General features: G+C 37.2%; 2 protein-coding genes across 7 annotated transcripts; one reads left to right on the top strand and one right to left on the bottom strand.

Moving 5' to 3' along the window:
- The first annotated feature begins 160 nt into the window (after positions 1-160).
- Nxt1 (NTF2-related export protein 1) lies at positions 161-1,752 on the top strand. Its single transcript, XM_029311900.2, has 4 exons — positions 161-326; positions 868-954; positions 1,032-1,176; positions 1,541-1,752. Exons 1-4 carry the CDS (start codon positions 318-320, stop codon positions 1,717-1,719), a joined length of 420 nt encoding a protein of 139 aa, XP_029167733.1. The 5' UTR covers positions 161-317; the 3' UTR covers positions 1,720-1,752.
- Abl (tyrosine-protein kinase Abl) lies at positions 781-12,486 on the bottom strand. Of its 6 annotated transcripts, none has more exons than XM_029311979.2 (10): positions 11,984-12,486; positions 10,970-11,123; positions 10,496-10,605; positions 9,376-10,382; positions 9,048-9,303; positions 8,828-8,962; positions 8,452-8,587; positions 8,230-8,357; positions 7,009-7,205; positions 781-6,709 (listed from the first exon to the last, which is right to left on the bottom strand). In XM_029311979.2, exons 1-10 carry the CDS (start codon positions 12,111-12,113, stop codon positions 4,385-4,387), a joined length of 4,578 nt encoding a protein of 1,525 aa, XP_029167812.1. In that variant the 5' UTR covers positions 12,114-12,486; the 3' UTR covers positions 781-4,384. The 6 variants fall into 6 exon arrangements, with proteins under 6 accessions (XP_029167812.1, XP_029167811.1, XP_029167810.1 ...); XM_029311978.2 differs by having other exon boundaries at positions 6,994-7,205; positions 8,452-8,584; XM_029311977.2 differs by having other exon boundaries at positions 6,994-7,205; positions 11,984-12,485.
- Positions 12,487-12,798: the final 312 nt, after the last annotated feature.

The following is a 12,798-nucleotide window of genomic DNA, read 5'->3' as shown; positions in this document are numbered from 1 at the left end:
GATGAAAAAATAAGACGAGAAAATAATAAATAAATATAATAATAATAATTAAAGATAAAAGAGTTTGTTCTCCTATTGGTTAACGATGTAACTAGCAATTTTGGTATCTAGAAATAAAAGTTTTCTATTGGCTATTGAATATCTTATTGGTCCGTTTGAGATGTTTCATTAAATACTCTGTTGTAGTGTTGTGACATTATTTACATCTTGACGCAACGTGCTATGAATTTGATTTTTATGTGCGCGAATTATATTGAATGAAAAGGGCAGCACAATTTTTTTTTCTTATATGCATTACTTGGGATTAATAAGAAAATATGGAACAGGTATACGTCAAAGTAGAATAATAAATTAATATATATATTTATGAGACATGTTTGCATCATATGATGTATAACGAGAAAATACGCAAACAATATTCATTTCTTCCAATATAATGTATACACATATAGATTTCAATCTAAATTTTATGTACATATGTACATCTAAATATATGAACAAAGACTATAATATAAAAAAATAAAATAATTTTCTAACCTTAAGGAGCGTCGACCTACAATTTTTTTCAAATAATAACTTCTATATTATTTTTCTATACTATTATTAGTTTTATTTTTGTATAATATTATTAATTATTTTTCTGTAAAATTATTTTACATATTAAAATACATATATACTTGATATTTCATTGAAATTAGAAAAGCGCAAATATTCTGAATATAAATTACGTCTTATATCTGTTTAGCATTATATTTTTATAAAATTAAAACTTGAATGCGATCAATTTACTAATGCATCGTATATTTTGAATGTTTAATTATATTTGATTACATCACATAATTCTTACATCTGTGTTGACTTTCGCAGAACTTAAAAGCTAAAATTGATCAAGCTTGTCGAACTGCAGAGGAATTTACAAAACTGTATTATGAACATCTAGACAAGCGAAGATATGTAAGTAACAATAATCTAATAATGTCAAACGTATTTTTTTCCTCGATTGTACGTATCAATTGTACATGTTATTTCAGCTGATCGCAAGAATGTACATGGACACTGCTACTCTGATGTGGAACGGAAATGGAGTAGTAGGCAAAGACAATATACAAAAGTTCTGGACAGATTTGCCATCTTCAGAACATACCATTACTACTCTCGACGCTCAGCCAATTACAGGTAAATGTTAATCGCATCACACTCTCTCTAGCATTCTTGACTATAAAAATATCAGACAAGTAAAAATATTCGAAAATATTAGATCTGTATTACATTTCACTTTATATCAATTTTTATGACTTAAGTTTTCCTTCGTGATAAAGTTTTGTCACATCTAAATAAATATTTTTAATGTTCTCTTATTTTACTTGTATCAAGATGTCATCTGTGATATCTGTATTTTTATTTTACTATGTCATATTTGATTTGCAAATAATACAATACCAAAAGTTTGCTAACTTTATCTCGCCTTTTAGTATTTTATGTGAAGCACTGTAAATAGATAATTTGTATTAAAATATTAAATTGTTATGTTAACAAATAGGTCCAGAGGTAGCCAATCAATTAACATTTCTCGTCAAAGTCGGTGGACAAGTAAAGTATGAAGAAAAAGGTCCCAAGGCGTTTAATCAAACTTTTCTCATTACGGCTATGGGTGATAAATGGAAAATTGTTAGCGATTGTTTCCGAACGCAAGAATTATTAGGTAGTAATACAAATTGACAGTACCAAATAAAGTTTTATACTGTGATCTCATATCTGATAATTTTTAATTAAAATTTTTTATAAGTAAATTTAGTTATTCTACTGAAATATATGTAATATATAACAAATGTATAAAAATTAACTATATATACATATGTAATAGTATAATTAAAAGATACAATTTTGACGATACATATAGCGGGATCAAATTATGAACCATTCAAACTAAGAAAAAACAATATAATTTGATAATTATTTTTATTTTCATTTTCAATCAATGTATAAAGCAATATTAAAATTTTGTATTAGTGAATCAGTACGTTGGTCGATTTTTTAGGAGAGTAATTTTACATCAAAAAATTAAAAATAAATACAAGAAAGTATGTATAAATAGACATAAAATTACTATAATACATAATATAGAACATTAATTTTAGTATCTCTTTCAATAATACAGTTTTATTCGAATAAATGTCTGCTGACTAAAATTTATATAACTATTATCGTTTTTGTTGAGCATGAGTCTTTTGATAAAGAGAAGAGAAAGCTAAAGAAAGGACTTGATTAGTTTATCACAGGTACAAAAGATACATAAAGAAACTTGGGAAGTTGAAACTGAAAGAACGAATACATTTACATGATTAAAAGATTACTAGTTTGAATTCAATATATATATATACTACTAACCGCGTAATATTCGCGCGCGCAATGTATGATATAGGCAGTGTCACATAAGAAATAGGTTGTCGGTGACTTATTTTCTGTTTCTATTGCATTCTCCTTTAGTGTCAAGCACGAGCTGAATGAATTATAAGCCTGAAAACCTCCATAAAATTAGTTCTCAGAACATTATCAGAGTAATAGCTTTACACATAATTAATGTTACAAAACCTATAAAACTTGGCTTATTCTCTGCGGAAATGCCAACGCTAGCAAATTCTAATCAGCTGCATGGAGCTTTGTAAAACGTCATCAGTCATTATAAACAAATTTAAATACAATATTTATACTCATTTCTTTGTTCTTTAAATATCTAAAAATTTTTCTAAAAATATCTAAAAATATAAATGATGATATATATATGAATGATAATATAATAAATGTGAGTAACATAAACAAATGCATGATAGTTAAAAACTTCCATTGTATATAGAGAATACTGTACAGACACAGATAATGTATATATCATATATTATTTGTCCGTTACTTTGTTACTAGCGTTCTCACTTCATTCTGATATACACAAGCTTATCGATTAAGATGCACTTTCCGTAAGTTACATTACGAATGAATTACTCACATGGATGTCTTCAGGCGAATATTTCCTTTTACTATTGTGCTTTTGGAAGAACCATACCATATCAATGGATAAAAACGAAGCACACGACACTCAAGAGCAGTTTGATTAATTACATTCGATTTTTTGTTGTATTTGAGTATAATTTACGTAGGCGTACGATTATCGCATGTGTATAGCTGTTTTATATATATCCAACTTACTCTATACAAATACAAAATCGTTTATATATTGTCCCAGAATACACATGAAATGACTTACGACTTAGGTGTGTGTCCGTATTTATATATATATATATATGTATATATATATATATATATATATATATATATAATATTGTCTAGTCTAAAAATCTCGCGTAATAATAATAATAATAATAATAATAATAATAATAATAATAATAATAATATATGTATATTACTAAGCACGACGTGTGTATAAAATTACATGTAAAACGAAACGATTTACGCGATACGTAAGCGACTCGAGGATATAGAGTTAGCGTGCGATGACTCTTATATTTCGCATTACGCTTCTGCTCCGATGCCAATATTCCAATTGTATATACTACTGACAATGAGACTTTTTGCATGATCCGTACAGTAACTATATAATCATCACATTTATTTATCCGTTTATATGAAAATCGTCGTACGTTTCGACATAAAAATTCAATCATGCAAAGATGTATATTTCTCTTTTTTTCTTCGTTTCTTCTTTTTTTTTTCGTCTTATAAGGCCATACTTTTCTCCAGGCCCGATGAGTTACACACTGATCGTAGTGCAATCTCTCAAAGATAGCTTCCAAAAAATGCAAATCGATATACACAGGCGAAATTGTAAATATGTATACGAACTTAGAGTTTGCTGCGCGCAAGATTCCGGAATATTATATACCGGGCGATCGTTTGACTCGTGCAAAAACTTTGGATTAATCCTCCCCCCTCCCTTTAACACACACGATCGCGAAATCGTATTATTAATTAATTAACTTATTCACACTAGCTCCTTCTTATGCTCGCTCGAAAATTAATATATCGCTATGCTTCCAAACAAGGATCTCTCAATCTTTGATAAAACCTTCCCAGGTAGCAAATGTACGTCATTTTGACATCAAATGACGTCATTTTAACGTTTAATGGCGTCAATTTGCTACTTGGGTTACTAATGTATGCATGTGTGACTTAGAGATATATATTTATATAAATTTATGTAAACTATATACGCCCACAGATCCGAGATGAAATAGAGATAGGAGAGAGAGAGACAAGGTGAGAGATAGGAGAAGAGTTCTGCGATCCAAAGGGAAACACCACGACGAGGAAGGGGGAAGTGGCGGAAGGAGATACTCTCGTTTTTGATTTTTCAATCCGCCGGCGTACAGCTTTATCTCTGCACCGTGTTTATCACGTCTTTTATCGTGTTCTGCACGTCGCACAAGAGTCTCGTGTTTTCAGTAATGTTGCGCGTGCCAGCGGCCCGCAATTGCCTCGCCTGTAGCTCCAGCCGGGTGAGCAGGTCGCGGAACTGGAACCTCGCATGCGGCGCGATTGCCGTGTCCGTCAGATTGACGCACATGCCGTGCAACAGGCCGACCTTATCGGACAGCTGGAGCCAACTGGCCATGACGATGGTGGGGCTGCCTTTCAAGTTCAAAATACTATTCTCTATGACGTTCGAGATCTCCATCACGCTGTGCTTCGCCCCTTTAGATTCACCACCGCCGGTCTGCTTCCCGCCACCGTCGTCATCGGTGCAAGGCATCGATGACGACTTATTGCAGTTTGGTGTAGCGTATATCGAGGAACCAAAGTGTTTGCTGGATGGTCCGAGAGGCTTCAACGGTTTTGCCGGCACGATCGGCTTCTCGTTCTCCGTGGACGATGACGTCGGAGGCCATATTCGCGAGTCGCCCTTGCTGGTCGAGCTCCTGGTCGAGGCGTTGCTGTGATCCTCCGGCGAATCCTCGCTCGCGATGTCATCCTGCTTGCTACTCGGCCCTCTCACGTTTAATTTAGGACTAAGCGGTTGGTTATCACAAGAAGCCTCCTTGTTCTCCCACAATTTCTTTAGGCTACTAATACTGCCGGTGCTGCGACGCTTGTCGTCGTTCGCATCGTCCACGCCGGACGACGAGTCTGCAGAGTCCACGACGTTGCTCCCCTGTGCGTTGTCATCGAAACGCGATGATTTGCTCCTCTCCTCCGCCGCGGCTCTCTCCTTGTCGACGTTATCCACCTTTCGCAGCCGGGCTTTAAAATCGATTATCTGATTATCCGGATTCTCCTCCTTCTGCGGATTATTTCTCTTGTCTACTCTCTTCAATTTAAAACCTACACTAGTCGCGCTTATATGACTCTCAGTAATCGGCGAGGTCATCATCAGGATCTCTTTGTGAGCGTTGCTCTTTTCAGGAAATATACTACTCTGCGTGTTCGTGTGTTCTTGAACGGTTCCGGATACGTCGTTGCTCTTCAACGTCGCGATCGCGTATTCGCTCGGAATAACATGTTGCTTGTTGGAGGAATCCATGCTGAAGCTGGCGCACAACTCGGATAGAAGCTGCGACGCCGGATCAAGCGGAGCTGCCGACGAAAGCGCGCTACCACTAACACTACTGCCAATCTTCTTCGTAGAACTACTACTACTACTACCGTGTTTCATATCCGCACTCTGCTTAATCTCGTTGATCAGCTTAAGCTCCAACATCTCCTTCATCCCTGGTTTGGACTCGAAGGTGTCTAGAGATGTTCCGCTTATTGCGTTGCCGATTGGCGGTGGAGGTGGCGGAGGTGGTGGTGGCGCTTCCTCGGGAGCAGCAATTACGTCCGTCGATTCCGCTTTCATCGCGCTTGTCGTCATCTCCTTCGGTTTGTAAATCAACTTCTTCTCATCCGCAGATCTACTGCCACAATGCGCGTCGCCAGTAGTTGAAGAAGTGGTCTCTCGACGTCGTAAATTTACGCCGAATCGCGAGCTAGCCTCCTTCACAGATGGTTCCGCGTTCCTTACGTCGTTATTCCTCTCGTCCTGATCGTGATCATTGATCAGTTCGTCTTTACTCCGCCATTCCGCTTTCAATTTTCTGAGACCGACTGGCGAACTCGCGATTTTCGCGTGAGAAGACGAGCTCTCGGTACACGGCGACGCCGTCGCTGGTGGTGGTAGGTCGCACTGGTCGCTGAAGGCCTCATCCGGAGGTGGTGGCAAATCCAACGGCGGCGGCGGGAACTCCAGATCGGCCAGGGTCGGTTGAACCGATCTCGACGGACTGGCGGTGCGGAAGCTGGAACTGTTGGGCGCGCGAAAGGTTCGCAGACCAATTCCCTCCGCGTTCGTCTTCCGAACACCCACGGCACGACTGCGTGGTGAATTAGGAGGTTGATAGGTGTTCACCACTCCGCTGGAGGAGTTGCTGCGCGTCATTTGCGGCTGACCGCGAAGATTGTTCTGGCGAGGCGAGAGCGAACGATGTTGCGGAATCGTGTCGATCATGGCGCTCGCTACGATGATGTCTTGCTGTTGCTGCTGTTCCACGATCGCGGTAGCTAAGGAAGGTGTGGCGGCTGAAACACTCTCCTGATTCGACGGCATACCACTCTGTCGCAGAGATTCCAAGTAAGCCCCGATTCTGGCGCCTTTCGGCAGGGTACCGTAACGATTGATCGCTCTCTTAACATTTTGCACCTCCAGCGCACCCACGTGTACCAGCTGAAATGACATTTTTTTTCTTTTTTAACTGAAAGAGAACCCTCTTGTCATCGAGCATCATCAAGCAAGTTATTCAAGCAGTGCTAAATGCATTTACCATCGAAAACAGACTTTACTCTGATTCTATAAATTCTTAAGCAGATAAAAGCAGTTATATCGGGATATTTAACATCGTATACGAGTAAAGGTATGTTTTTGTGTCTAGTATTTATATATATATATATATATATTATATATATAGCTTTGAAATATTATTGTGGCCGCTCAACGTAAGATCATTGTACCTTCTGAGATAATACCTCCTTAGATGTGTAAGGTCGAGATTTAATTTGTTTCTGATTGCACGGTAAGTTGGATACTGGTTCCGGCGAGGTTGACGGTTGAGGAACAAAGTTATGTTCTGCTGTCCCTTGCGACCCATCTCCGTCGTCGTCCATATCGCAACCTCCTGTAGTAATTGACTGTGTAGCCATTGTCACGAGATCACGTGTGATACCTGAGTCGCCATTTAATAAAGTGTACTGTATACAATCTATAGCTAACACATCTCTCCAGCATGTAAGCGCAACGCGTTATAAATATTGGAGTTTTTGGAGAAGAGCTAAGAGAGAGAAAGATACTTGCGGCGAGCTTATCAATCTTAATCTCTGCTTTCCTTTTGTCACACTTCATTCCATTCATCTCTAGGGTCATTCTCCTTTCAACGTTAAATTAGGAGCAGATCGTTAAATTGATATTCATGTGTAATACTATTGCAAAGTTATAAGTGTTATGACATGTATCGATAATGAATGATTAGTAAAAATGACAAATGGTATATGATGTGTATTAGAATTATTTGAAATGATTCATTATGATATATGATCTGAATAAAGACTATGATATATGAATAGAGTAAACTCACATAACAAGAGTAAACTTAGTAAACTCACATAACACTGCTTGAACACAGTTGAATTTTATACGATGATAAAATCGATGAAATAATTATACCAATGCCGTTACACAGGTTAAATTCCAATCTTTAGAATTAAACGAAAAAATTAAAACAATAAAATACATATCCAAAAATCTAAAACAAAATAAAACGGAAATTCTACTCGTACTTTTACAGAAACGAATATCATGCATGAATATATGTGGTACTTATTAAGTTTGTAAATACGATAGAGAAAGTATGATAGAGTATGATTTCCTATTCATGTAACTTTGGGAACGAAAAACTGCAGCTACAATTTACAGTATGTACGACGAGATGCAGACGCTCGAGTATATGCATTAATAAAATATATCCAAGTACTATTGTCGGAAATTAGTATTCGGTGTATTCAACATTCAATTATACATACTGACTTGAGGAGAATGACCCACATTCATGAAGCCGTAAAATCACTGTAGGCGAAGATGCATATAAAAATTAAATTCAAAGTCAACTGAAAGAAGTTACTGAAAGAAAAATTACACAAAAGCGGCATTTTCGTGCATTCATCATTACACTTATGTTTGATATAGTGGAATACCTTCAAAAATCTTATCAATACCATTTAGATCTGTGCCATCGTCAAGCGTCATAGTGCTCACTTCAACATTTTGCTGGTCTTGTTCTTGATAGGCGGAATCTCGAAAAGAACTGCACGATGACAGCAAGCTGCAATGGAAGCCACATAGTTTTTTATTATATCACAAAGTTATAATTGTTTGATTGTATGTTTAGAACTAAAAAAAAATACTTTGTTATATACCTTGTTCGCTTGGGAGGTGCTGGCGCTTGTTTTCCTTTCTTATTGGTCGATCTTCGCATTTGAACCATATTACTATTACTTCTACTCGACAAGCCACCTACAAAAGTACTCAGCTTGGCAACCGAACCAACTCCTTCTACACAAAATATATATTTTATCCATTTAAATAATTTTGTAAGTAAGATATTTAAAAAAATATATTTTAATGGAGTTTATTTTAAAGTAGGATTTTTAAAAAGCAGTATTATTTGAAAAAAAATTTTAATAATCTTTTTTATCAAATAATACTGTAAAAACTAATTTACATTTTCTTACATTTCAATGCTAAGATGTGTCACAATTGAATCATCAATAATACTCTAACATTAAATATTACCTTGTGTTATGCCAGAAGAAGATAATTGCTCGGTTACAAGAACAAGCCCGTGTATATTTCCCGTACTTCCAGTCTGCGACTTTTTGTATGATAATAATGGGATCTCCCCTCCACCTTGAAGCTGCTTCTCTACCTCTGCAATAGATACACGTACATTAATAAGATTGCAATTCTTTATATAAAATAAAATTATAATTAATTGATATAATACTTCACTGACCTTCGGTGATACTAGATTCTTGAAACATATTTTCTAACGAATGGTGTATTTCCTTAAAAGTTGGCCGATCTGCCGCTGACCACTGCCAACATTGACGCATCAGTTCGTAAACTTTCGGCGGGCAACCCGGGGGACACTCCATTCGATAGCCCTTCTCCAGCATATGATAAACGTCCGTCAAATCGACACCAGGGTAAGGAGACATACCGTAGGTAGCAATTTCCCACAAAAGGATACCAAATGCCCACACGTCAGACTATAAAAATTGCTAATTAGTATAACACAAAACGCGTATAATACATAGTTATATTTTTTTATTAATTTGTACCTTCGTGGAAAATTTATTGTATGCTAAACCTTCCGGCGCAGTCCACTTTATCGGGAATTTTGCACCGGCATGAGCAGTATATGTGTCGTCCCTCATAAGACGAGCTAAACCAAAATCCGCAACTTTAACAAGATGATTCTCGCCGACCAGGCAATTCCTGGCTGCCAGGTCGCGATGGATGAAATTTCTACTCTCTAAGTAACTCATGCCACTCGCGATCTGTGTAGCCATATGCATCAAAACCACGGCGTTGATCTGATGTTTACTCTCGTTTCGCAAATAATCAAGAAGATTTCCTTTGCTCATGAATTCTGTGATGATGTAGAACGGCGGTTCGCGCGTACACACTCCCAGCAATTGTACCAAATTCCTATGTTTCATCTCTTTCATGATGGCCGCCTCCTCGAGGAAATCCTTCAGTGCCATCGTGTCCTCTTTGAGCGTCTTCACGGCTACAGTCATGTTATATCTCTTCCAGACCGCTTCGTATACATCACCGTATTGTCCACCTCCTAATTTATGCCTCATTACTATGTCAGTTCGATTGATTTCCCATTCGTCCGGCTCCGGACTTAATGGGAAGACAGTAGGCTTGTTGTGCTTTGGTGCGGGGTACAGCAGTTGCGTGATGAGGCCGTCGGCAAGCATTGAATGATGATGCACCAGTTCAGCCAGCGTATTAAATTTGCTTTCCGTTGTGACAAACATCTTTCCTTCGCTGTCCTCGTTGATCCTGTAGTGATACACTCGACCCTCGTATCTCAAAGAGATACTACGCTGTCCGGGACTGCTCTCTGATTCCCGTACAAGGAAACTACCGTTTATTCCCGAACTCAAAAGATATTCCGCAGCATTCCTAGATATTCTTCCGTGGTACCAAGAGTGTTTTTCCAGAGAATTTACAGGTGTCACATAATTTGATGGTACCCATCCTACTTGTCCAGTGCTCGAGTGAGCTTCGCACCATTCTCCACTCTTATTGTAACTTAGGATACGTACTTGTTCACCTGTTGAGAAAAATTAAAGAATGAACATTTAAAGTATGCAATATTTAAAGATTAACATCTACACATCTTAAGAAATATACTATTTGTGATATTTAATAAGAAATATAAATTACCTTTTTTCAGACTAAGTTGATTCTCCCCACCAGCTTGAAAATCATATAAAGCAACAAACAACTGAGGATCATCTTCCTCCTGTGCCAATAGATTTTCTTTGCTAGTCCATCTGCACATAAAATAATTAAGAATTATTTAATAATTTCTAAGATTAAATTTTTTTGATTAAAGATAATTCTTTTAAAATTGCAATTACATATGTATTAAATCAATTATATTATATATCTGTTCTTCTAAAATTACATTTGCATATATAATTAAATTAATTATATGTCATTTTTATATCTAAAATTCTATATTTTATACATAAAAAGAATACAAAACAATCCATATACAAGAATTTTGATGTATTATTATTGACATTATATTTGAAAAGATTTCTTTCTATACTAAAAATAAAAAAAGTATATAGGAATTATATAAGTGCACATAAATAGATGTAAGCTGCTTCAAAGTTTAAACAGTGAACTGACCTATTTGCTGCTTCAAGAAGCCCACTACCAGACACACTGGTGTGTTGTTGAACATTTGCTTGCTGTGAAATTGATTGAACACTAGAGCCACTTGGGGGATCACCTTCTGGCAATGCTGGAATATGAGGCAGCGGTCTACTTTGTAAAAGTGCCTCTGCAAAAAATAACAAACAGAACTTTTATAACTTTCAATATATGCCTAGAGAATAAAAATTTCTAAGATTGACAATCAAAACAGTTCTATGTAATAAAATGTATGAAAATTTCAGAACTATATTTCAAATATTTAATATATAGCACAAGAGTGATAAACTAATGAAATTTTGAGATATTTTGAGTTTTCAATTTCTTTCCATAGATAAATATTTATACATAATAAAATTCTTATTCTATCACTCTAATATGTCCATATTAATTAGAAAACATTCATCAATACAGTCATTAATGCACACTCATTATTCATATCATAAGAGACTTTGCTCTCCCATTTTCTTATCATCAATTCTAGTCTACATAAATACCATAATATTATACTATATCAAATGAGGAAAACACATTCAACATATAGAAATGCATGCCAGTTTCAGAAACTGTCAAACAATGATTTAACACACTACATATCGCTATGTATATCAAAGATCATTCAGTAGATAGGTTCTGCTCCACAGACTATTTCTGGGCAACAGAAATAAGATGTGTCTCCCCACAAGGCAGAGCGAAATCAGGCAATTCTTGAATGCTCTCCTATCATCTCTTATCATCAATTCTAATCTATATAAATATCACAATATTATACTACATCAAATGAGAAAGACACATTTAACATATAGGAACGCATGCCAGTTCTGTAAACTATCAAACCATGATTTAACACAAACGACATAGCGCTATGTACATCAAAGCTCATTCAGTGCACAGGTTCTGCTCCGCAGACTATTTCTGAGCAACCGAAATAGGACGTGTCTCCCCACGAGGTGGAGCGGATCAGGCAACCGTGAACATGCGTGTCCTCACCGCTGTGCTCGGTGAATATATTAGAGCCTATGATGCGCGTATCCTTCAGGTTCCTGGTTTGCTGCTTGCGCGTTTGTCGCACAGTGGACCCAGCGGGGATCACCCTGTCCTTGGTCTGCTGGGCCCCCATAGTCTCTCGCCCGTCTCGGACGATTACTGTAACATGCCCTTCGTCCTTCCCGTGGCCCACCGCTCCCCGGCTGCGTGTCCCAGGGGCGACCAGAAGATCCGCTGCTCTCCTGCTCGCCGCCACCCTCGCCGCGCGCACTTCACTTCCGGCACTCGGGAGGCGCCGCCGGCGAGTCTGACATTGCGATCCTCGTCCGCGTATCTCGTCGTTCGCGCGAGACACCGCGAACGTGTCGTTCCACCTAGCCCCTCGAAGCGCTAGATCGCAGTGCGGCCAGGCCTATTCACATTTTTACATGTCAATTATCCGCTCTCTCTGTCTCTCGCTGCCCCTCGCCATATTTGACAGCTTTTGACGTCGATTATTTAGTTTGTCGATGCATTGCTGTGCGGCAGCACCTGGGCGGATTCTCATGCCGCGTTTTCTTTTATTTATCTTCTTTATTTATCCTTCATACATATATGCATGTCTTTTTCTTTTTTTTGTAAAAATATACGGCGTGCAAAATATTATTTTCGAGCTAATTGTAAGTTTATTTTTAGTTACTACACAATTTTTTCTATTTTTTTCTAATCTTGTCTACGCTTATTTTACATTGTAAAGAATACAATAATCAAGAAGAGCCCATGTGTCAGTGAAAAAATTTGAAGCTCGAGGATTGAAACTCGACCAATCGGAATAAAGA

Source organism: Nylanderia fulva, unplaced genomic scaffold (genome assembly GCF_048542155.1).
Source record: "Nylanderia fulva isolate GAGA-0341 unplaced genomic scaffold, ASM4854215v1 Scaffold17, whole genome shotgun sequence".
Classification (NCBI taxonomy): domain Eukaryota; kingdom Metazoa; phylum Arthropoda; class Insecta; order Hymenoptera; family Formicidae; genus Nylanderia; species Nylanderia fulva.
The sequence above is the reverse complement of the archived record's forward strand: the minus strand, read 5'-3'. Positions and strand labels throughout refer to the sequence as shown.